Source organism: Plasmodium coatneyi, chromosome 7 (genome assembly GCF_001680005.1).
Source record: "Plasmodium coatneyi strain Hackeri chromosome 7, complete sequence".
NCBI lineage: Eukaryota > Apicomplexa > Aconoidasida > Haemosporida > Plasmodiidae > Plasmodium > Plasmodium coatneyi.
In genome coordinates, this window is record NC_033562.1 from 159693 (window position 1) to 183001 (window position 23309).

The 23309-nt window shown below is 45.6% G+C and overlaps 8 protein-coding genes across 8 annotated transcripts; 4 read left to right on the plus strand and 4 right to left on the minus strand.

Annotated features, from left to right (window-relative positions):
- Nucleotides 1-75: 75 nt before the first annotated feature.
- Nucleotides 76-1731, plus strand: PCOAH_00015800 (Aminopeptidase; the record flags this gene model as incomplete). Its single annotated transcript, XM_020058389.1, has 1 exon — nucleotides 76-1731. The coding sequence occupies one exon, from the start codon at nucleotides 76-78 to the stop codon at nucleotides 1729-1731; it is 1656 nt and encodes a 551-aa protein (XP_019914096.1).
- A 504-nt stretch (nucleotides 1732-2235) lies between these two features.
- On the minus strand, nucleotides 2236-3719 carry PCOAH_00015810 (Uncharacterized protein; the record flags this gene model as incomplete). The annotated part of the gene is made up of 5 exons (XM_020058390.1): nucleotides 2236-2297; nucleotides 2432-2690; nucleotides 2882-2995; nucleotides 3249-3496; nucleotides 3547-3719. The coding sequence occupies 4 exons, from the start codon at nucleotides 3333-3335 to the stop codon at nucleotides 2236-2238; spliced, it is 522 nt and encodes a 173-aa protein (XP_019914233.1).
- Nucleotides 3720-6084: 2365 nt separating this feature from the next.
- On the plus strand, nucleotides 6085-9981 carry PCOAH_00015820 (Uncharacterized protein; the record flags this gene model as incomplete). The annotated part of the gene is made up of 6 exons (XM_020058391.1): nucleotides 6085-6148; nucleotides 6246-6641; nucleotides 6770-7720; nucleotides 7743-9665; nucleotides 9775-9831; nucleotides 9935-9981. 6 exons carry the CDS (start codon nucleotides 6085-6087, stop codon nucleotides 9979-9981), a joined length of 3438 nt encoding a protein of 1145 aa, XP_019914265.1.
- A 546-nt stretch (nucleotides 9982-10527) lies between these two features.
- Nucleotides 10528-11556, minus strand: PCOAH_00015830 (Uncharacterized protein; the record flags this gene model as incomplete). The annotated part of the gene is made up of 5 exons (XM_020058392.1): nucleotides 10528-10673; nucleotides 10815-10850; nucleotides 11013-11052; nucleotides 11301-11340; nucleotides 11507-11556. The coding sequence occupies 5 exons, from the start codon at nucleotides 11554-11556 to the stop codon at nucleotides 10528-10530; spliced, it is 312 nt and encodes a 103-aa protein (XP_019913986.1).
- Nucleotides 11557-12926: 1370 nt separating this feature from the next.
- On the plus strand, nucleotides 12927-14708 carry PCOAH_00015840 (Adenylate kinase; the record flags this gene model as incomplete). Its single annotated transcript, XM_020058393.1, has 4 exons — nucleotides 12927-13551; nucleotides 13887-14199; nucleotides 14405-14498; nucleotides 14646-14708. The coding sequence occupies 4 exons, from the start codon at nucleotides 13209-13211 to the stop codon at nucleotides 14706-14708; spliced, it is 813 nt and encodes a 270-aa protein (XP_019914172.1).
- Nucleotides 14709-15866: 1158 nt separating this feature from the next.
- PCOAH_00015850 (Proteasome) lies at nucleotides 15867-16715 on the plus strand (the record flags this gene model as incomplete). The annotated part of the gene is made up of 1 exon (XM_020058394.1): nucleotides 15867-16715. The coding sequence occupies one exon, from the start codon at nucleotides 15867-15869 to the stop codon at nucleotides 16713-16715; it is 849 nt and encodes a 282-aa protein (XP_019914275.1).
- A 532-nt stretch (nucleotides 16716-17247) lies between these two features.
- PCOAH_00015860 (Uncharacterized protein) lies at nucleotides 17248-19327 on the minus strand (the record flags this gene model as incomplete). Its single annotated transcript, XM_020058395.1, has 2 exons — nucleotides 17248-18863; nucleotides 18952-19327. The coding sequence occupies 2 exons, from the start codon at nucleotides 19325-19327 to the stop codon at nucleotides 17248-17250; spliced, it is 1992 nt and encodes a 663-aa protein (XP_019913950.1).
- Nucleotides 19328-20002: 675 nt separating this feature from the next.
- On the minus strand, nucleotides 20003-21249 carry PCOAH_00015870 (Uncharacterized protein; the record flags this gene model as incomplete). Its single annotated transcript, XM_020058396.1, has 2 exons — nucleotides 20003-20668; nucleotides 20814-21249. Coding segments are annotated over 2 exons (762 nt in total), but the record flags the coding sequence as incomplete, so codon positions are not given.
- Between the last annotated feature and the right edge of the window lie 2060 nt (nucleotides 21250-23309).

The following is a 23309-nucleotide window of genomic DNA, read 5'->3' on the forward strand; positions in this document are numbered from 1 at the left end:
ACCCAACTGTAGAGTAGCCAACGGAACCGAAGCGGAACCCCGCCTAGGAACACCCCGCCTAGGAACACCTCACCCATGCAACGAACCGACGGCGCCATGGAAAAGAAGGTGCGCGAATACGCGCAGGGAGCAGTGAAGTTCATACAAAAGAGCGGAAGCAACTTCCTGGCCTGCAAAAACCTGAGGGAGAAGCTAGAGGAAAAGGGATTCAAGCGAATCCAAGAAGGAGAAAAATGGAACCTACGAAAAAATGAAGGCTACGTATGCAGTAAGCAGAACCGAAACATATGTGGCTTCTTCATAGGTAAGGACTTTAACATGGAGAAAGGATCCATCCTCATTTCCATTGGCCACGTAGACTCCTGTTGCTTGAAAATATCTCCTAACAACAACACCGTAAAAAGTAAGTTGAACCAATTAAACGTAGAGTGCTACGGGTCCGGGTTGTGGTACACATGGTTCGACCGTAGCTTAGGTTTGTCTGGTCAGGTAGTCTACAAGAAAGACGACAAGCTGGTGGAAAAACTCATCCAGATCAACAGGTCTATCTTGTTCCTTCCCAGTTTGGCCATCCACCTGCAAAACAGGACCAGGTTTGAATTCTCAGTGAAGGTCAACTTTGAAAACCACTTAAAGCCGATCCTGTCTACCGTTCTGTATGATCAGTTGGTGAAGGGGAAAAACAAGGGGGAAGTAAATGCCCTCACGGAAGACGCCGTAGACAAGGAGAAAATATCGAACAAACGTCTTGACGGAGATGACACCACCCCGAGTTGCCACTCCCACCAAGAAAATTCAAACTCCTCCCCACTCCTCTACACACTAGCGAAAGAGTTGCAATGTCAGGAAAAAGACATCCTTGACTTCGAGCTGTGCCTAATGGATGTAAACGAGCCCTGCTTCACTGGGGCATATGAAGAATTCATCGAAGGGGCGAGATTCGATAATCTGCTCGGTTCGTATTGCGTCTTTGAGGCGTTTACAGAGATGGTAGACATGCTAAAGGGGAAAACGCAAACTACACCACCAGCAGGAGCAGCAACGGCAGGAACGGCAGGAACGGCAGGATCCTCCTCTTCAATGGTCCCCCCCGAGGCACACGCAAACCTCTACATCTGTATCGGCTACGACCACGAAGAAATAGGCTCCCTCAGTGAAGTCGGCGCACAGTCCTACTTTACGCAAAACTTCATCAAACGAATTTTAACGGCCATTTGTTCTTCCCATGTTGGAGGGAACACACAACCCTCCTCTTCTCCTTCCTCCATCGATGAGCTCTATGGAAGCCTCATGAACAGATCCCTCATACTCAACGTAGACATGGCTCACTGTAGTCACCCCAACTACCCAGAAACGGTGCAATCAAACCACCAACTCTTTTTCCACGAAGGAATTGCCATAAAATACAACACCAATAGAAACTACGCCACCTCTCCCTACTACACATGTCTACTAAAGAGGACCTTCGAATTGTTCGCTTCCAACTTTAATGAAAAAATAAAATACCAAAACTTCATGGTGAAGAATGATACCCCCTGTGGTAGTACCGTAGGTTCTATGGTTGCTTCGAACCTTTCCATGCCGGGGGTTGACATTGGCATTCCTCAGCTAGCCATGCATTCGATAAGGGAGATCGCCGCTGTCAGGGATATCTACTACCTGGTCAAGGGTATCTTGGCCTTCTACACTTACTACAGTAACGTGCATGCTTCTTGTGTGCCCGATGGGTAACGCGGCCAGGAGAATCTCCCCCACCCTCTCCGTGTGTGATTTCGCCCGTTCATGTTACCATGTAATTACACCCCATGATTCAACGCCGCATTTTTTTTTTTTTTTTTCCTTTTTTTGCATGCCCTTTTGGATACCCCCCCTTCCCATGACCAACTTCCGCAAAAATGCAAAGTGAGTGAAAAATTGTAAAGCAACGTTTGGTTGGAAGTGCCAAAAAAAAAGGCAAAAATAAAGGGAGAAAAAAAGGTGAGAAAAAACGGGGAGAAAAATATGCGAAAAAAACAGGCGCCGAACAATGCTGCTGCTCACTATGTAAACAGGTCACACTAAATCCGAGAGGATTATATGGCTCACCATCACCGTGGCGAGACGGGGTTATGTCAAACATATGAACCCCGCAAGGTGTTCCTTTTTGTGCAGATTATCTATCTGCAACTGAGCTTTCACTGCACAGGGTCGGTCCTGCTGGTGGACGCTCCTGCTGACCAACTTGGTTTCTCCCCATTACTGGCCGCCGCTCTCGGCCAGCTCCTTTGAAAACGTCAGGGCGGCAACTTTGGAGTTTCCTGCATGGGTGGAAGGAAGGTCGTAGGTTGTAGTTGGGTAGAAGGTGTGCGTGGTGTAGTGTACTACGTAATGTACTGCGTAATGTACCGCATAATGCACTGCGTGGCGGGGTGATGTGGTTTGCCCATCCTACCTCGGTCATGCTCCTTCTCCTCGTCGTAAAGCACAACCAGGATATTTCCCCCTGGGACTTTGATCAGGTGGAGCCCGCCTTTCAGCTTGGCGCACGTCGCCACATCGAACGTGTAGCCTTCGAATTCCAGGTCCCTCTCTATGTTTATGAACTGGTATTTGGTTCCTCCTAGCCACACTCCGTCGGGTGCGTAGCCCTCCTTGAACACGGTTAGCAGCGTCTGTCCTTCGTTGATCGTTTTTTTGTTTTTGTTTCCATTCTGCGGGGAAGAGAACGCGTCATGCAGGTGAAGCATATTATAAGTGGCACGCCAATGGCATGTGTATCACATACGTTATGTGTTTCATTTGCGCCACATGCACAGCTCATCCGACGCGACTGCCCCATGTTCCAGCACACCCCATTCAAACACACCCGCTTGAGGGGACCTTTTCCCTGCCCATAGCCTACCTCGTCCTCCACCTCAATTTCGAAGTCCTCCTTGTAGAACAGGGTCCACTTGTCAAACTCGGGGTTGTTCTCATCTGCTTGCGCCACGCAGGCGTACACAACTCCGTCTTCCTCCTGCAGGAGGGGGGGTGGGACGTCAAAAGGATCACTTATACATAGCACAGTGGACACGCTCTCTCGCACGTGTGTAAATAAGCATGCATACATTTTCACACATTTACACTGTGTGACCTTTTTTTTTTTTGGCAACTGCTCAGGGGGGACATGCGGATCTCACATGTCCGCTGAGCAGCTTAACAGTGCAACGTATACAGCATAGTGCGCTCTCACAATTGCAGCTAATCACACCACTCATATGTTGCCTTACCGATGCCAACCCCGCGGCCGACACCTGGTTCGTGGCCAACAGTCGGTCGTTCAAATAGCTGTCCCATGAGTATTCTTCTTCCGCCATTTTGCTCTCCTCGTGTTTTTTTTTTTTAAATTTCGCGCAATGCCCAAAAGGGGAGGCAAAGGTATGACTCAGAATGGGGAAAAGGGAACAACGAAAGGGCAGGAAAAGAGCAGAATCAGTGAAAGCGCAGGCAAAGCACAAACGTGTGAACAGGGCGAAACTTCAGTAAACGGGAAGGTTGTAAAAACGTGAAACGCGAAAGAGGGGCCACAGCAAAAAGGAGAAAAGAGTAAACACGGATGGGGTGATATGTTAACTGGTTTGCCAACTGAGAGCTCTGCAAAGAGATGGACGAAAGCAGAAGATGACCAGGTGGGTGGATTAAATCAACGCGCACACAGCAATGAAACGTAAGAGAGATCAGTGTAGTGTAAAATGAGCCAACCAGCTGAGTGTAACTAGCTCTTTTTTTTTTTTTTTTTTTCAGAGTCGCAAAAAAAAAAAAAAAAAAAAAAAAAAAAAAGAGCTAGTTACACCCAGTGGGAAGCACAAAGATCTGTACGTACCCTCTCCCCTTCACGCGCGCATGTCTCCTCTTACGTTAATAATTTTGTGTGGCAAGAGTGGTAAATGTGGCAAATACGGCAAATGCAGCAAATGTAGCGAATTTGGCAAATGTGACAATGTGTTCCCTTTGCCCTATCCCAATGACCGGTTGGTTGACCTCCCCCCCCATGCGGCGCGTGGGGACGAACCAGTTCTGTCCCAACTGGGAGGCAAAGGCGAAACGGAGTAGTATGTACCAATACACAAAAAAAAAAGGAAAGAAAAAAAAAAAAAATCGCCATATGGTGTACACTGCAGTACGGCTTCACAACTGTCAAAAATCGCGAAGTGTTTAAAAAAAAAAAAAAGAGCGGAACAAGCAAAATGAGCAGAACAAGCAGCCACGCGGCTGAAGTAACACCCTCCGGGGATTATTTACTTTTGCCACCTCTGCGGCATCCCTCGAGCGAAGTGACAAACTCGCTGCGTACGAAATGGAGGGGAAATTTTTAAGACGGACAATCGTCCAGAGGAAGGTGAAAAAAGGCGATCAAAAGCGAAAAGACGTGAAAGGCACACCCGGGAAAGGGGCGGCCCGCTTTCCCAAAAGACGAGTAAAAGATTTTCCTTTTTGTTTTTCCCCCACACAACAATCCTGTTCGTCGCGCCAGCAAAGGAGTGACAAAAATTATGACTGTCCTGCTTCCCAAAGGGGATGTTACACACCGCAGTCGTCTCTGTTCGTTAGATCTGAATTTCCATCCCATGCGTCCTCAACGCAGAGGAAAAACAACTCCCTCGGCTGGGATGACCATTTCTGTCAAATGGCTCTCAGGAGGGAAAAAAAAAAAAGAAAAAAAATAATAAAATAAAAATAATGTAAAATGCAGTACCAACAACGGCCCATAAGCATTTACAATGGACTGCATTCCTTTCTATTGGTCTCACTTAAGACAGTCCTACCTCCCCTTGCCCATTTCCCATTTTCCAGTGGAGAAACAACACCCGCCACAGAGCAGGAACCCCTTAAAAGTAACGCCAGAGGAATTCTTCCACCTTTATAGGGGAATAATCCCCCCTCTGGCAAATCGGCCGAAATTGCACACAATAAGAACGTCCATTCATCTGTTTGTATGCTTCCCCAAGTGGGAGTGCCGCCCTGATCTGTGAATTGATCGCCTGTTAGCTTGGACCAATGTGTGTGAGTCCACATGTATGGTCTCTCACAAAAGGGGGGAACTTCTTCCCATTAACGAAAGCTAATGGGAAGAAAAACTACCCCATGGCGAAACCATCGCAAAGGGAGAATGAAAGTGGGGGGAGCACTAAATGGTCCAAATGAACTAAAGGGAAGAACTTCCCTCCCAGAGGGTGCAAAGTGGTTCAGGTCCATCGGTTGGAAGAGGAAAGGAAAATAAACCTGGGCAAAGTAAACATGACCAGACTCCCTTCGTCAACCTTTATCCGAGAGAAGAAACATGCACATGTGGAGATGTGCACGTGTATGCAAGCGGACGAATGTATGTTCCTGTTATGCTTCATTTTTTTCTTTTCTTTTTTTTAACCCATCCCCAACCCTCGACTAAATCACCTGAATGACACACGTTACAAAGTGTTACCTACGAGAGGTCATCTCTTTTCCTTTTCCTTCTTCCTATTGATCTTTTTTTTTCTTTTTTTTTTTTCTTCTTTCGTTCCTTCTGATTCACTCATCCGAGAGTAAACTTTTTTTTGCGTATTCCATTGTTCACACCACATTTTCAATTTTTGGGTCCAAATTTTTTTTTTTTTTTTTTTCGTACTTATTTACCGTTTGTGTGCTGATTCCCCTTGTTGTAAAAGTTAAGCGACAGGCTCTCCCGCACCCCTCCGTGTGTATTGTTACACGCCTGACTCTCTCCCCTGGATACACTTTTCCATGGTTGTGTGAGAAGCTCACCACTTCGCGAAGCACGGGTATACAACGCGTGTATAACCACTGCCACACGTTTCAGTTGGCCCTCCTTTGCAGTTACTTTATTACACACTTTTACACGTACACACCGTTACCGGCCCACTGGCGAGTAGCTTACTTCTGATTGAAGGCACCCCCGACAGAAGCCTTTTTCCTTTCGTGCGGTCAACGCAGACAAGGCAGCACTCACTACTGACCACTCACCCCCCGTTCGAGTTGGTCCCTCAGGGAAAAACACTAACCCACGAATAGTTACCCACCACCCGTTACCCGTCACCCCCTAACCGATAACTGCGCCGTTCCCTTCAAATGCAGTTATGGCTACTTATAACCTGTATCGTCGTGTGTGGGATTCTGAGTGCCCTGTTCTCAGGTGAGCTGACAAACCGGGAGGCGGCCCACCAAAGTGACCACCTAACAACCCACCTAACAACCCACCTAACAACCCACCTGATTGTTCACCCCGCCAGGCCTCTCCCTCGGAATAATGATGCTGGATACGCTGCAGCTGAACCTGCTTATCCTCGTGTCCGAAAAAGACAAGAAGGAGCTGAACAACGCCAAGAACGCCAGGAAGATCCTCCCTCTTCGCAACAACACAAATGAGATCCTCGTTACCTTTATAACAGCCAACGTTATGGTGAACTCTGCTTTCAGTTTGCTCCTAGGCGAGCTGACCGACGGTGTTACGGCGTTCATCATTTCGACCCTGATCATTACAATTTTCGGGGAGATCATTCCACAGTCCATTTGTTCCAAACATGGGTTGGCCATTGGTGGCTTCTTCGCCCCCCTCATTCACTGCCTTAAGTTTTGTCTCTTCATCTTTGCCAAACCGACGAGCCTCATCCTGGACCACTTCGTCGGTACGCCCAGGACAGGACGGCAGAAGCTTACCCCCTCTACACCTGCGTCAGCACCAACTTTTCCATTCCAACTTTTCCATTCCAATTTGTTCATTCCAACTTGTTCATTGCCACTTCTGCCCCCCCAGGAAAGAACGTGCTGAACACATACAACAAGAAGCAGCTGAAGGCGCTGGTCGATATGCACAAAAGCGCAGCAGACATTCTTCACGAGGACGAAGCCAAGATTGTTGTGAGCGCCCTGGAAATGTCCCAATACAAGGTCATGCATATTATGACCGACATAGACTACGTCTTTGGGATAGACTACAACAGCTTCATTAACTATGAAACGATAAAACGGATTCTAAATAGTGGGTTCTCCAGAATACCTGTCCTGAACAGATGCAACTCAGAATGTGTTGTCGGCCTCATCCACATAAAGGACCTCATCAACATCTGGTTTGGCATAAATAAAATAATTTTCGACAACAACTCCTTAGTCCAGTGTAGAAAAAGGAGAAACACCAACAAACATAAGTATTACAAAAAGAGATCCAGAACCGGCATCTTTCACTTAATTAAGCTAAAGTCGGAGAAAATTAGAATCGCTAATAGAATATATGCATATGATGGGTCGAAGATTCTTGGTCGTTGCGCTTCTTCCACAAAGGGGGGGAAGTCAGACAAGTGTGTTGACTTACCTCGTCGAACCAGTCAGTCGTCCACCACGTATAGCAAACATAAGAGGAAAGTACACGCAGGAGAACATCCCTCAAGCCCAAATCGAAGCAGCTACGATACCGACACGGAAGATGATGAAAACGATTGGGACAGCACCCTGGGGAAGGAAAACGGCGTGGGGGGTGCAGACCATGGGGAGGATGAACCCCACAACGGAGTGGAACTCGTCCACCTTAAAAGCAGCGACGATGAGCACCTCAGCACGGACAGCGAAATGCAGCCCCACCAGGAGGACTCCAACCCGCACGAGGTGAAAATAAACATCGACCATAGCCCCCACGGGAGGGCAGCCAATCAGACCAAGCAAATGAAGCAAACCAAACAGACGGAACCGAGCGGAGATCAAATTGGAGGAAGTGGCACGTCAAATTCGGATAGGAAGAAAAAAAAAAAAAAAAAAAGTTCAGATTAACGTGGAGGGGAACAAAGGGGAGCAGCGCCTCGGATGCAGCAGCTACTATGAGAGCATACACGGGAAAGCACAGCGACAAGGAGGTCAGCAGGATGAGATCGTTAACCCGTCCAAACTTCGAGACCGAAAGAGGAAGAAAATTAAAAAGACCTACAAAAACCCGTACGAACACAAAAACAGGAACGTAAACTTCGTGGAGTTCCTGTCCGACCAGATGATGTTAAGTGGAGAGGAAGATCAGGAGTCCTCTTCCCCCGATGAGGTTGTATTCACCGACATTCAAAAAAAAATAAAGTACTACAGTAGAATGAATAAGAAAGGAAGGGGAGATGGAAATTTCGTCGGTACGAAAGCTCTACAGGGTAAGCCTCGCACAGGGAAGAGCGGAAATAGCGGCCCCAGTGCAAAGGGATCACCCCCCAGTGGAGGTACCACCCAGGGGGGCGTACAAAATGGGAAGAACCCTCCGAGCGGAAACACAAACAAACCAAACGATGCAAACAAACAAAACGGTCTAAACGATGCAAACAAACAAAACGGCCTAAACGATCCAAACCATCCGAATGATCCGAGCGAATCAGACAGAGGCGGCGCTGCGCGCAGCAGCATCAGCGACATCGCCTCCAACCACGGACGAAACAGGTACATCTCACAAAGCACCATGATAAAGGAAAATCTCAATAAAGAAAAAAACATGCAACACATTTTCCTGGACATAAAAAATTACATTAGAATTGCCCGAAACAAAGACATAGAAATCCCAGTGAAGTATATTTTAAAACATATTGGAAGGTATATCTACGGGGTAGACTACAATGAGAGCATCTTATCTCTGCTCAGCTTTTTTAAAAGTGCCAGTAATCATATCGTCGTGGTGAGAAAAGTCATTTACGATGAGAATGCGGATCCGAAGTATGCCCACATTGGAATTATCACCCTGGAGGATGTCATCGAAATTTTGCTGCAGGAGGAGATAACAGATGAGTTTGACTTCCGCAGTGTTAAGAAGGGCACCAACATCCCCTCGAACTTCGTCTGGAAAAATTCGGACGAATCGCTCGACAGGGGGAAGCACCAGGGAGAAACACCCCAAGGGAAACCACCCCAGGGTGCACTACCCCAAGGTGAAACAACCCAAGTTGATCCTCTTCCAAAGAAGCCACTTTCCCCCCCATCGTCACTGTCATCCCTTTCGTCGCCGTCGTTGCTCTCAACGCACCATTCCCAGCGAGCGAAGCCCACCAAGAAACACACGCTCATGCCATCCTGCAAACGGGAAGTCATCACCTTCCTAAAGGAGAGCGTCTACTTCAAGTACATCGACACGCAGCTAATCAGTAAATGCATCAAAAGGAAGAAAATAAAAACCGCTCAGAAAAATGAATACATACTGAAGGAAAACACCTTCTTAAACTACGCAATCATCCTAATGAAGGGACATGTGAAAAATATAAAAAACGGAAAGAGTAATGTCCACGCGAATAAGTGCATCATTGCGTTGGAGGCCCTCGGCCCATGCAACATCATCGAGCTGTTTAACAGTACCATTGAAAAGAGAATCAACGTTCTCAAAAATTACGAAGAAGAAAAAAAAAAAAAAAAATCCTTATTCTTTAAAAGGAAAAGTTTCGACGACAAGAAGGACCCACTTCGTCACAAGTGGTCCTCCCTCTCCAAGGACAAGGGCGTCCACCCAAGAATGGAACACAGCACTACAGGTAGCGGTCTGGGTAGCGCTATCGGTAGCGCTACAGGCAGCACCATGGGCAGTGGACTGCGTACTGGCCTCTCCAATACGAACTCCAATGTCATTCACAAAAACATCAACATTCTATTTAAGAAGTGGTACACCCAGCACGTCTACTTTAACAAGAGCACTTGCATCGCAGGTAAGTCTACAAATGTATCACTTGTCCAACCCAGGCGGGAAGTTTTCCATGCGGAAAAACTGCCAACCTGACAACCTTCCAATCTTCCAATCTGCCTCCCCCCCTGCAGAAACTCCCTGCGAGTACATGATCCTTTCCAAGAACGAATACATGGACATGATAATTGGTAAGTGACTCACCGTGGGTGAAGGAGCCCATTGTTCTGTTGCACCACAAGGGAAGTACATAACTCACCATTGCAAATACGTATTTTTCTTTTTCTCCCGCAGAATGCTACAGCAACAACAAGGTGGACGAAATTATTGAGGACAGCTGACGCTGAGTTTTTTTTTTTTTTTTTTTTTTTTTTTTTTTGTGCACATGTGTGTGATTGGCTAGTTGGCTGGGTGGGTACCCTCTACTAACCTCCGATGATGTCCTTCTGTCATTTCCTTTTTATTTCTTTTTATTTCTTTTATTTTCCTTTTTTTTGTTCCCCCTTCAAATTTCAACATTTGTTCAGTACCTCTGTTTCATTTTTTCCCTATTTTGTACGTTTGGTATGAACACGTTATAATTTTAAAGATGTTAAAAAAAAAAATGGAGAGTAAGCATGCAGATGGGACAGACAGGGGGGGATGTACACTGGCATGAACTAATGTGAACTGTGTCGAAGTGATGCGCGTGCAACTTGGGCGAAAGGGGGCACACTCAAAGGAGGAGTGGGCCTCTTCCACACAAAAAAAAGGGACATGTATGCATGGGTAGACTGTCGATGTGTGCACAGCGGTGACTGTAGGGGTGATCTCGATAATGTTATAACGGTCCTGTCACTGTAACAGTTATGTAACCCGTACGGTTTGTTACTGCTAGGAGCTGCGCTCTACAAAATTTCCTCCGATAATTCTTCTTCCTCTTCGTTTACGTTACACGTGTTGGCGCAAAAGTAAGATGAGAATAACAACGTCGAAGCGATCACAGTCGAACTGATCACCGCCAGGGACAGTCCGACTGCCCCAACGCCCATGCCTGCGAACGGGAGGAGGAGCAAAAGGAATGAGTGAAGGCAGAGCAAGGGGACAAAGCAACCACAATCGTGAAATCAACACACACCACGTGTGCCCAAAATGGTTCTTTCTGAACGCGTCAGAAAAAGACTCGAACATTTACCTGCTCCGTAAATAATGTTGTCTACAATTCCGTAATCTGCGGGAAAAAAAGAAAAAAAAGTCCAATTTTGTAACTAGCCAATGAGAAGAATGAGCTCGCGTCTGTGTACACACATGTCAATGGACCACAATATCGTTGCCAATCTTTTCCCATTCTGTTCCCTCCCTTTTTTTCCACCTTTTTGCTAATTCAGTTTACCTTTTTTTTCGAAGCTCTTGCTTTCGCTGAATTCCTCGCCCTGCGAAAGAGGGTGCGTGCGTGGTCGCCAAATGAGTGAGGGTGAACTGCCCACAAAGAATTAACCACACTCCACAGGGGTGTGAAACGAAAAGGAAAGCGAGCCTGGCGGAGTACACCCTGAGGGAAGTACCCAATGTAGGAGCTCTACATGCCGCCTTTCTACACACTCTCATCTGCACATAGAGGGATTCTCCCACACACGCACGCACACCCCTCACATATTTCTCTCGTTTGAAAATTTCTCACTGTTGATTTCTCCGTGGTGAAGGTGCTCTCATCCTTGTCTCTGTTATGGGGAAAAGAACAAGTATGAGAAATTTAAACAACGTCGCTCCTGCTGGTTGTTGTGTATACCATCGCAGTGAGTGCGATGATGTGTTGGGAGTTGCAATCCCAAAAAACGCGCCGCAACTCCTCAGGGCCATTTCCCCTTTCCTTTTGAGGAAACTCACCCGGAGGGTACCCTTCGGAAGTGACCATTGTAAATTTTTTTTAATATCATTTTTGCTAACTGCTGGGGGAGTGGAAAAGGACAAAGCGGAAGAGCGCGAAGCGGAAAATTGTAAAGGCGCAAAAATGCAGAAGCACAACGTTATGGAGAATTAAAAAAAATGGAACAGAAAAATGGAAATTAAAATGGGCAAAAGGACAAATGTGCAAATGTACAAATGTGCGTGCTGTATTTTTTTTTTTTTTTTTATATGCAAAATGTGTGAGACGGTCTACAAAGGCGCGACAAAGGAAAAGGGGAGCGAAAAGGGGAGTAATAAAGGAAGTGAGGAAAACATCCAAAAAAAAAATTGAACCAATTTTACATCAGTTTTTTACGGCGCATTTACGCGGGAACCGTGTTAGAGTCCTGAGCAAACTCCACATAAAAATTGGAACCAGCGTGATAGCACAGTGGGGTGAACCATTTCCAACGTTGTGGACTCACACCTCCAGCAATTCCTTTTTTTTTTTTTTTTTTTTTTTTAAACGCTTGTCAACCATTGTGCAAAGCGACGTGTACGTGACAATGTGAAATTTCCCCCGTTTTTGGAAAACATCAACAACACAGGCGGGGACACCTCTTCCAGCAACAACTTTCCCCCGATCCGCTGCCATCCGTTTTGTTCACCAAATTTGACTTTAACCTTTTCTACATTTTTATGAACACAGAGTGGTGGAAATTTACCAACCTTTTAGCCACATCATGGAATGTTACATGGAATGTCACATGGAAGAATTTTTTTTTTTCTAAATGGACCCACATGTGAAAACCAAGTTGCGCGGAGCGGGATAGCCTCCCTCCGATGTGCGCAATTTTCCCCGCAGTGTAAACTGTGAACTGCGCGGGAAAGGCAAAAAAAAAAAAATGAACACCAGGGGAAACGCGCAAAAATATATATTTCCCCCAAATCGAAACATGCTTGTGTATCCAACAATTTGAAGAAGGCAAAAGAAAATAGTGCCATTTCGGACGCGTCCATCAACACCTGCCAATAAAGTTTACACACCATGGAAAACATGTATGTATTTACACGGATTCGCCGCACTCCTGTGGTGACAGCCTAGCTACTTTCCCCTGTCCACGAAAAAAAGGTTACAGTTGTGAATTTTTTCTCCAACACTCATTTCAATTCCACCGTTGGTTAATCCGGGTTTGTCCCGCTGCACGTGTGATTGCTCGGGCGAACTTTCCAGACGTTCCGTACCGTTCTCTATAAAGGAAAAAAGTGAAAAGGCAATCCGTAAATTGTAACATATAACTGATGCAACTAAGAGGAAGCGAAAACTTCAACTGGGGAAATTCCCCTGGGATGCCATACCAAGACATATAACAATGCACAAAAAAAAAAAAAAAAAAAAAGTGCGGGGAGCGGTATTTGCATGCCCAGGAACGTAAAATGATTATCCTTCTGCATACGTTACTTGCAGTCACTGCAATTTTAAATGTCAATCGGTCATTTGCAATGTGACGTTGTCTGGTCCATATGGTCACTTATTCTCCCCCCAAAATGACTCCATTTGCATGCCTTTCCCACAAACGGAAACCAACACATGTGCGCCCATAGAAAGGAGTGCTAACCTGCACTGTTTAGGCCCAACAAGTTCACCCCATAGATACATTTACATCCTCTCAACGCTGTTACAAAAAAAAAAAAAAACAGAATGGAAACCCTGCTAGACAGCGAAACGTTAAAGAACTACGAAAAGGAAACGAACGAATACATTCGAAAAAAAAAAGTGGAGAAACTGTTCGATGTTATTTTAAAAAATGTCCTGGTAAATAAACCGGAAAATGTGTACTTGTATATATACAAGAACATTTATTCCTTCCTTTTGAACAAAATTTTTGTGATCGGCCCTCCTTTGCTGAAAATTACTCCTACCTTATGTTCTGCGATTGCCAGCTGCTTTAGCTACTACCACCTCAGTGCCTCGCACATGATCGAGTCTTACACGTTTGGTGAAGTAGCTGACGCTGCAGAGAGTTCTACAAGCAAAAAGTTAGGTACGCAACGAGGGGTGGAGGGGTGAGACGAACAGGCACATACATATGTGCGCGTCTTAGCAGATAAAATAAGGATGAACATAAACAACTGTTACGTTAAAACAAACATGAGCCACTATTCCTTTTTTTCACCCCCAATTGGACGTACCTCAACTATTAGCTTCTTCTCAACATGCATGACTATGCATAGCTTTTTTGAACATTTTATTAACAAAGAAAAAAAAAAAAAAAAATAGCTAACTGGAGCAGCACTTTTCGCTAGCTATTTTTTTTTTTTTTTTTAACAAATAATCCACACCACCATTACCCCCATTTTGCACCTCCCCTTTTCCCAGTAAGTGACGACTTAATCTGCTCCATCGTTAAAAGCAATATAAATCAGCTGAACGCGAAGCAAAAGCGGGGGTATGTGGTTGAAGGGTTCCCCAGCACCAATCTTCAGGCAGACAGTTGTCTACGGCATTTGCCGTCCTACGTTTTTGTCCTCTACGCCGACGAAGAGTACATATATGAGAAGTACGAACAAGAGAACAACGTAAAAATTTCTTCTGACATGAACAGCCAAACCTATGATGAAAATACACAGTTGTTCGAAGTGGCCGAGTTCAACACGAATCCGCTGAAGGATGAGGTAAAGGTCTACTTAAGGTGAGGCGTCCAATTGTGGCACTGCTGTTGGTGGAATGGCGTCCCTTCAGCATAAGGCGTAGCCGTTAGCGTCCATCCCCCCTGTGTTTTTAACCCGCACAAAACGTGAAGCCAACACATACATAAGTGGCTCACCACACGGAAAAACTTTCACGGCACACACTTTTTACTGCCACCCCACCATTACAACTTCACACCTACACAGGAACATTTCAGGGGTGATGACCGTTCTCGGCGACCGTAAGGAGGTGCTAAACTTGCGCGAATACGACGAAAATGGATTAATCGAGCACGTAATGGTATGCTACATGAGCTGTGTCCTTCCCCTTTGCCACTAGCCTATTTGCGCACACTTCGCACCTTTTTTTGCCTGACCACGTGTTGTTCACCGTTTAACCGTTCACCACTTCTCCAATTTTAACACTTTTTCACATTCACTTTTTAAGAATACGATTGGCCAGACCAAGGATGAGTGGAACTGTGTGTTTGACGATTATGCAGTGGATTGAGTTCTCGTTAGGAGTTCCTCCCGCCTGGGTGTGTGTTTGCACATGGAGTTGGCTTTGTTTCTTCCCTTGTTGCCCCTATTGCCTTTTCCCTCCCTTGAATAATACGTCACTTCCATTGGGGGCACGCCTTACCCAACCCTTCAACTGCGTAAAACGTCGGAACAGGAAGCAGAAAATAGGCGGTTATACCTTTCATTATCTCCCCGTACAAATACAAAACAAAACCAAAGGCGCAATTGCTGGAATGGCGAAATTGTCCCTACACCCTTACCGATCGAAGAGTTCCTTTGTTACCTACATAGAGGAACCATTGCGCGCAACGGAGTTCCCCTCAGTGGGTACATGTTCCTGTGCATACTCTCCATGTGCAGCACTACGTACGCGCTGGTGTATGTGCAGGTTTGAAAATTGGAAGGAGATTTGTTTACACCCAAGTAGCTCGCAGTGAAATGCAGCACTTGGCGGGTTATGCGAAGAAAAAAAAATAAAATAAAAATAACCTGACTTGTGCATACAATTTTGTGCCCTTTTTTTGCTTCTTTTTTTTTCTTTCACCCTCCATCCATGCTCAATAGAAACTAGAAACAGTACAAAACGTCACATTTTGTAATAGCAAAACAATTTGCAAAGATGTACCACCCTTTTTTTGCCATTTCGTGTGACACGAAAGTAGCAAACCAAGTTATGCGTGAGGACCCCGCCGGGTGAACATTTCTCTGGGCCACTTTCACCCATCGTGACAAAATAAAAATTATGAACGGTTCATAATTTTTTTTTTTTTTTTTTTTTTTTTTTTTGGCTAACAGTCAGGCATATTTCGTATCACATTTTTGGTATGCCAATGCGGTAACACGAAGAGAGCTGTGTGACTTTGATGAAAGTTCCTAAGTAACCAATCGCCTAGCGCAATGCGGTTGCTATCCTTTATCATCCTTATGCGAAAGAAGCCAAGCGGCCGAAATTTCATTTGACGCGCATGTGGGAGGAGGGTTGACCTGCCAGGATAAGCACTTATGCAGTGTGTCAACGTTGTGTACGTTTGACTGGCCGGGCACAGCTGTGTAGTTCTTCCTAACCCTCACTCAATCGTGCGTATACGCAGCGTGCACATAAATACGTGCATATATACACATTTCTGTACACCCTTTTGCACCCAACATGGAAGTCGAAAGCATGAAGGCCGAATTCATGGGAGCCCCGCTGAGGGAAGACCCGTACGATATTAAGACGCCCATTTCGGACGGCACGACTATTATAGGAATAATTTATGAGCATGGAGTCATGCTGGCGTGTGACACCAGGACATCCTCCGGAACACTCATCAGCAACAAGTGCTCCAGAAAGATAAACAGGATTAACGAAAACATATATGCCTGTCGTAGTGGAGCTTCTGCACACAGTCAGAAGGTAATCGAACTCATTAAGCACTTTTGCTTATCAATGAAATGTGAAAATAGAAAGAAAGGAAGATTTCACGAGGACGACGTCATTACGGATGACCTCGCGAATGAAGAAGACATCGACCTCAGTGCAATTAATAACCCATTCGGTTTAGCACAGAACGGGGATCCCAATTATGTCGCAAAGCATAAATACTTTTACGAAGATAAATTTATGGACTTCAATCCGCTAGTTGAAAATGTTGCCCACATGACGAAGAAGCTACTATACGCGAACAACAATTTTCTCTCCTGTGGCCTTATCCTAGGAGGATACGACAAAGACAAGAAGCAGCAACTGTATTCGATTAACCTAAACGGAAGCATCGTCCAAAGGTTCGACTACGCTGTTAGCGGAAGTGGCAGTGTGTACATACAGTCCTACCTCCAAGACAAGTACAAGAAAAACATGAGCAAAAAGGAGTGCTTTGAATTGATCCTGGGCTGTGTTAAGTACGCCATGTACAACGACAACAGCAGCGGCGGCCTCGTGCGGATCGTCAACATAACCAAGCTCTTCGTGGAGGAGTTCACCGTCACGAACACACAGCTCCATTTTGATTACTAGGGGGGGGAAGCGTCAGCTGCGTAAGTAGCGGAACGAGCAGAAGTGTGCACGATTCGGTGCGAATCAGCACAAATATCAGCGAATGTGTTGGAAACTCCCCTGCGTAACACCTGCTACGCGCGCCCGCACCAACCAGTGAACCAAAAACCTGCATGTGCGTTTTGCACACTCGACGAACTTTTTAAAAGCCTTTTTTAAAATTGTGCCGTAAGAAGGTTTTTTTTTTTTTTTTTCAATTTTTTGCTGTTTGTTGAGGAAAATTCTCTGTTCAGGTGAACGGGGCCGGGTCAGCTTTTACTTCCCTCCGTTCGAGGGCTTTTAGCTCGCTTGACACACACACAAGGGTGGCGTCCAAGGGGAAGCATCGAACGAGCTGCCCGGCCTTTCGCGGTGTCACGTAGCGTATCCGCCCAGTAGGGAAAAAGAAAAAAGGAACAAAAAAAATTATGCACACTTCTAATTCAAAGCGCTCTCCGCGTATCCTTCTCATTCTTTCATCCTGGCAACTTGGTAACTTGTCATTTTCCCCCCTTTACAAGTAGGCCGTCCACAAGCTGCACGAGAAGGCCCCCGCCATGTCCATAGTCTCGTACATTTGCATGTCTAGCAGAGACTGTCCTCCATTAGGGTCCACTTCGTAGGTGAGCATTTCACCCTTTTCACGTTCCTCGACCAGTTTGTTTGCTTTCTTTCCCCCATGTTTGTGGACCAATCCAGGTGATGACTGAGCACTTTGGGGGGCCACTCCCTTTGTTGCAACGGTAGCATCATCATTGATGATCTCTATTTTGGAACAATCAGAGGACATAGTTTTCCCCCCCTCAAGTGAATCCTCTCTCTTTCCCAACGCGCAATGAATGTGTTCCTTTTGTTTTTCTTCCTCATTGTTTTTTCCTACCTCAGAAAATGGCGTGGTGTTATCCGCCACATCTATTTCTTCCCTCTCCATTGTACACTCAGATTCATCAGCGGGGGGAAGTTCCCTTTTTATATTCTCCTCCCCTTGGGAGAAGTCTAAAAATTGTTTTTCCTCAAATGGGGTTAAGTCATTATGGATCCTTTCTTCTCCTACGCTGCCCGTGTGTTCCTTTGTTTTTTCCTCCCCTGATGGGAACTCCACATCGGCTTGCTCGGCGCACTGCACCTGGGAGTCCTCCAAGTTGGACCCGTTTTCCACGTCTATCACGTTTGCCACGTTTTCCACGTCTATCACGTTTGCCACGTTTACCGCATTTGCCGTGTTCGCCTCCGCCCCCTGCAACACGTCGTCGATGTAGTCCAGCTCTGCCACGTGCACCTCCGCCTCCTGCCTGGAAAAGTACTTCTCATACAAACTCTTGGCATACGTCTTAACGAACTCTTCGCACAAATGGAGGTAAATTTCGATGTTTGTCTTGTCCCTTCTTATGACGCAGGAGTAGTCCTGCACGTTGCATGGGTAAGGGAGATCAGCCACCACGTCATCCTCATCGCAGTTCACAAATTTCACCTCCACCTTTTTCTTCTCAATCTGCAGCAATATATTTTCTCTTGTTACGCACCCCTTAGTGCATATAGAAACTTTAATTTTCTCTGGTAAGCTTATGCACACATTCGGGTGTTCGTTTTGTCCCCATAAAGAAGCTGCGTTTATGGACCCTTGGTAGGTGACAAAAACTTGCGTCTTCCTTGTTTGCTCCATCTGTTCGTCGTGTTCACTACACTGTGCAATGGTCTCTAGCTCGCTATCCTTTGCATATACCTGCTGATCCTTCTGGTGATCCTCCTGCTGATCTTTCCCCACGTGCACCTCCGTCTTCACCTTACTTCCTGACAAAAGTTTTTCCACTTTCGACGGCGTCGTGGTGTCATGCTCCTTCTCAAACTTACTCCTCATGCTTTCTAGCTTCCTTTGCACGTCCAGCACAACTGAGGGATTTAGAAACTCCTTGTTAATGCACAGGACAAAAGGCTTTCCTCCTTTGCAGACCATCTTCTTCGATATTTTAAAGTCCCGGCTTATCTTCTCCCTATCCTTTAGTATATTTTTTTCAATGTTCATGCAGACGTTTTCCAGGAGGTAGTTCAAAATCTCGTTGTGCGTCCTCACCATGTCTATGGTGGAGGGGTTAGTGCAGCAGTCCACGGTGAGGCAGGACGCGCCTTTTCCTGCGGGAGGGGGTTAGCAACATTACACAGATTGGCAACATTACACTGATTGGTAGCTTACACCGGTTGGTAGTTTATCCCTGCTTACCCGTCTTGTCCGGCCTCATCTGCGAAAGGGAGTAGGGGATGCTCAACCTGCCCCGCCCATCTCCCTCAAAGGACATACAGTGCATCCCCTCATGAGAACAAATATTTACGAACATTTTCTGCTGTGTCTGATTGGAGTACACAATTTTAGTCTTCACACAGAAGGCTACAGTAGGCTCGATGATTATTTGGTTTTTTTTCAGCTCCCCATTAAAGAATAAGGTGAAAAGGTAGTCCTCCTTTTCCTTTCGGTACTTTTCATCTGAGACCTCATCAAAGTAGTCATCAAATAGCGCTCGGAATTCGTGTTGCCTGAATGCCTTTTGCAGCCGGTCCTTCTCTTCGTAAGTAATTCTCAGGTCGCCTTCCTCCTTCATGATTCTTTCCACATACAACAGGTTCTTCAATCCACGCTATCGCAGCAGTGGCTACTCGGGTATAGAAACGTGTGGATGCTATATGACCCCTATATATATATATAATATATGTATATATTATATATGTATATGCGTGTTTTTTTTTTCACCTTTTTGCGAGGGGTGTGTCCCTTTCCACACACACTCTCCACAACAGCGCGTTTGGAAACTTCTCAACAAGAAGGAATGAAAACGGGTAGGCCCTTCTACGAAGAAAGTCCTTCCTCTTCCCGTGTGCCTTATCTATGTAGTTTCCTTCTACGCACCGTCCAGGTGGGCAAATCGGAAAATTGGGAAAATTACTTTCCAAACATGCATTTACACAAAATTGCTTTTTCTTTCGCGTTTGCAAAATTATGCTTTTTTCTCCCTTTGTACTCCATCCAGGAGAGAGAAGAAAAAAAAAAAAAGTAACACCATTTCGGGGATGTGGACGTCTTATTAATGCATCCCCCCCCCAATTGGGGCGGTGCACTCCGGGGGGACTCTACTTGGAAAAGCCTCTTCTACCGCGGCCGGTGCGCAAAAAAAAAGGAACCAAAAAAATGAACAATCAAGTGCAGCAAAATGGGGCTATGCTGGTCCAAGGGAGTGGTGCCCATAAGATGACTCTCCCCCTTCTTATTGCCACCCCTACACACGTAAAACGTACAGGATGCACTGCAAATAGTTCGCATCGCGGAGCTCCACGCGCTCCACCCCGTCACACAAACTTATCATTTTTTCCTCCTCCCCGGTAGACAACCCAACCGATATACGACCCTCGCTTATATTATCGCTCAGCCGAATCTTCATCCCCCTCCGCACAGGATTCAAAGTGAAGTACTTCCCACCACGTGTGTATTTAAAAAGGAGACCCACTTGTTTATTCACTACCATCTGGAAATTTGCGCTATCATTTGTACAGCTGTAATTATTGTGCCAATTAAAATATGCCAAGTCATCTTTACTTGCGTAGATGTACTTTTTCTGTTTTATTTTTTGCCTGACCTTTTCAGTGTTTACGTCTATGTAGGAGCTGATCTCCGAGTGGTTCTTATTAACATAACGGATGAACAGGATGGAACAAATTCTGTTTGCTTCACAGAAATGCATGTGGCAATTTATTGCATAAAAAAAATTCATCGTGTGGTCAGTTAGAGAGTTTATATCATACTGTACGACGTCTGCTTTTCTTTCCTCCGCTCTTTTCAAACTCTCCTTTTTTTTCTTCTTCTTTTGGTAAGTACTGTTGAAGTCTTCGCAGCTTAGTACTCCTCTGCTTTGCAATCCCAGTGAGAATATCTCGAATACGAGTTGTTCCTTCACCGGGACGGGGAGAAAAAACGGTTCGTGTGGATGCGTGTGTAGGGGAGGACACACCATTTGCAGGTTGACATAGAGCATGCCAAGTGGGACAACCCGTTCGACGATGCAACCAATTCGGACGCGCTGCCATCCCACTTACATCTTCAATGTAGAACAAATCCGCGGGTGTGATTTTGCTCTTCACGTATTCTTCGTATGAACTGAAGGTGAGGATGCAGTCGCCCTGGTCCTCCATCGTCCCTGCGCCAAAGGGGGAAGGGGGAGGAAAAGAAGAACGTCACTCCACCCGCCAGGGAAACATCAGCTGTGACATCAATTGCAAAAGACATGAACCTTTGTGTCTTCACCAATTTTGGGGAGGCAAACAAAACCACAATACAGACCTGTCTACACTTACATGTCTATGCGGAAATGAAAGGACCCCCAAGGAGAAAGCAAAACGTATGCTGTCACAAATGAATGGGCATGCGTCTTCCCCACGTCTCTACCCACTGTGCAAAGTAGCAGCCAATTTGGCTAAGACTGCGCAGGTAATGGTATGTCTTTACGCACCGTCGCACAACACGCGGATGGTTACCCAAAAAGGAATACATACCTCCGAGAGGAACTCACGCGAAATGAATGACCCTTTTCACCGTTCCTTAAAATTGTCCATGTCCATACCGTTGAGGATTATTTTACCATTTCTCCTTTGTGTGCATTGCGCCAATGTGGGAAAAAAAAAAAAAAAAAAATTTGCACACCAGCTAGCCATAAAATTTTTTGCAAAAAAAAAAAAAAAAAAAAAAAATTGTTTCCTTCCCAATTTGTACTAAGCTAGTATGCTGTCACACACTTAAGTGAACCTATGTTGCTCTTTTTAAAAATGGAATATGTGTCTTATGGGGGGGGTGGTTCTCTCTTGTGGAGCTTTTTATCGGTGAAGTGGAGCGCGAGCTCGGCTGCCAAACTGCACAGATAAGCAGATCGAATGAGTGGAAAACAAAATAAGCAAAGGAAACGCCATTGTAACAAAAGAGGGGCTACCCAATTGTGTCACACATCTAAGGCCTATCGTGGGTAAACAGAAAGACTTATGCTCTGTTATTTGTTCTCACTTCCATTGCTTCTTTCCTCGTGCACTGGTCAATCGCAGCGTAGGAGGAGAAACAAATGGGGAAAGAACGCAATCGTTGTTGCTCCTCGAGAAAGAGTGGGAAAAAAAAAGACAGCCCTGTTCGTTCACGTATTTAATCTCCCCCTCTTTGATTCAAACACTTTTGGGTGAACACAACACGAAATGTTCTGTTTTATTTATTTTTTTTTTTTACTTTATTATTTTATTATTTTTTTTTTTTTTTGTCCTGCTTCTCCCCCAGGGTGTTCCCCCTTGTTCGTCACAAAACAGTTGTACAGAAAGTGCTCAGACTTTTGGCGCTTGCCAATTTTTTCATTCGCCCCTCACTGCCTGGGGGAGGCAACCCATAACAGTTTACACCAAGTAGGCTTCGCTGGAGTCAGACAGATGGGCACATGGCCAGCGGTGTTCTCTCTCTAAGGGGTCACACGCGTGCACAACATAGGGCCACACAACAAATGACAACACAACACATGCGTGGCGCCCACGTCGCTCCTTCATCACCATTGTGGGCTCCGCGACGCACACAAAAGGGGTTACGCATTTTTTCAAGACTTCTGTGGTAAGCGGCGATCTGCTAGGGAAAAAAAAAAAAAATTCTGTTCTCATCTTTTTTATACAATGAAAGTGTAACTTTTCACTGCATAGCGGTTTTCCATTTTATTTCCACCCCCCCCTGGCCATCCCCATGTGTGGCCTGCTGTGAGTAGGGAAAAAAAAAAAAAAATCCCGAGGTGAACTACCATAGGGGGTGAAAAAAAAGGTTAACACCCTGGTTAGCAGCGCGGGAAGGCCAAAAAGGGCAGTTTAGCCAAGTTGCACGAAGTTAATTGAACTTATCCGATGAGCAGTTACTCGGGTTTACGCAGGAAAAAGCACGTTTCGCGCCCACCGGGTCACACCAAAACGCAGGGTGAAACAGAAAAAAAAAAAAAAAAAAAAAAAGTAACGCCAGGCTTGACCAGGGGAAAAATAAAATGCTAACCACCTATACATCCACGAAACATTTCGCAAAAAAAAAGGGATGCCCAAGTTCTCGCGTAACCAAGTCGATAACGCGAAATGTACATTCGTGGCCGCAATTTATTTTAACGCAAAGTGAAAAAAATTAAACGCATATAGGAAAAAGCAACAAGGTGGTAAAAAGGAGGGAAGGAATTTTTTAAAATGAACAAGTGACGAAGAGTGACAAAAGGTGAAAACGCGAAATAAGCGACAACCGTAACAACCATGATAATTGTGGCAGAAGGAAGAAGCAGAAGAAAATAACCCGCCATGCATCGACACACACAACATAGCATAACATAAACACAACACACGGGAAGGAGTCGAACACCGCGGGCGTCACTTTTGCGCTGTACTTAGAGTTGGCCACAAGGAGGAACAACCAACCGCCGTATGCTAACTGAAGCAGCCCATCAGGAGCACTTCGCTTAGAAGGGAAGCAACAACGGCGGTAGGGAAATTCGTTCGTCGACGCGCTCCGTTTGTTTACACCTCTTTGTTAGTTCGGCTTCC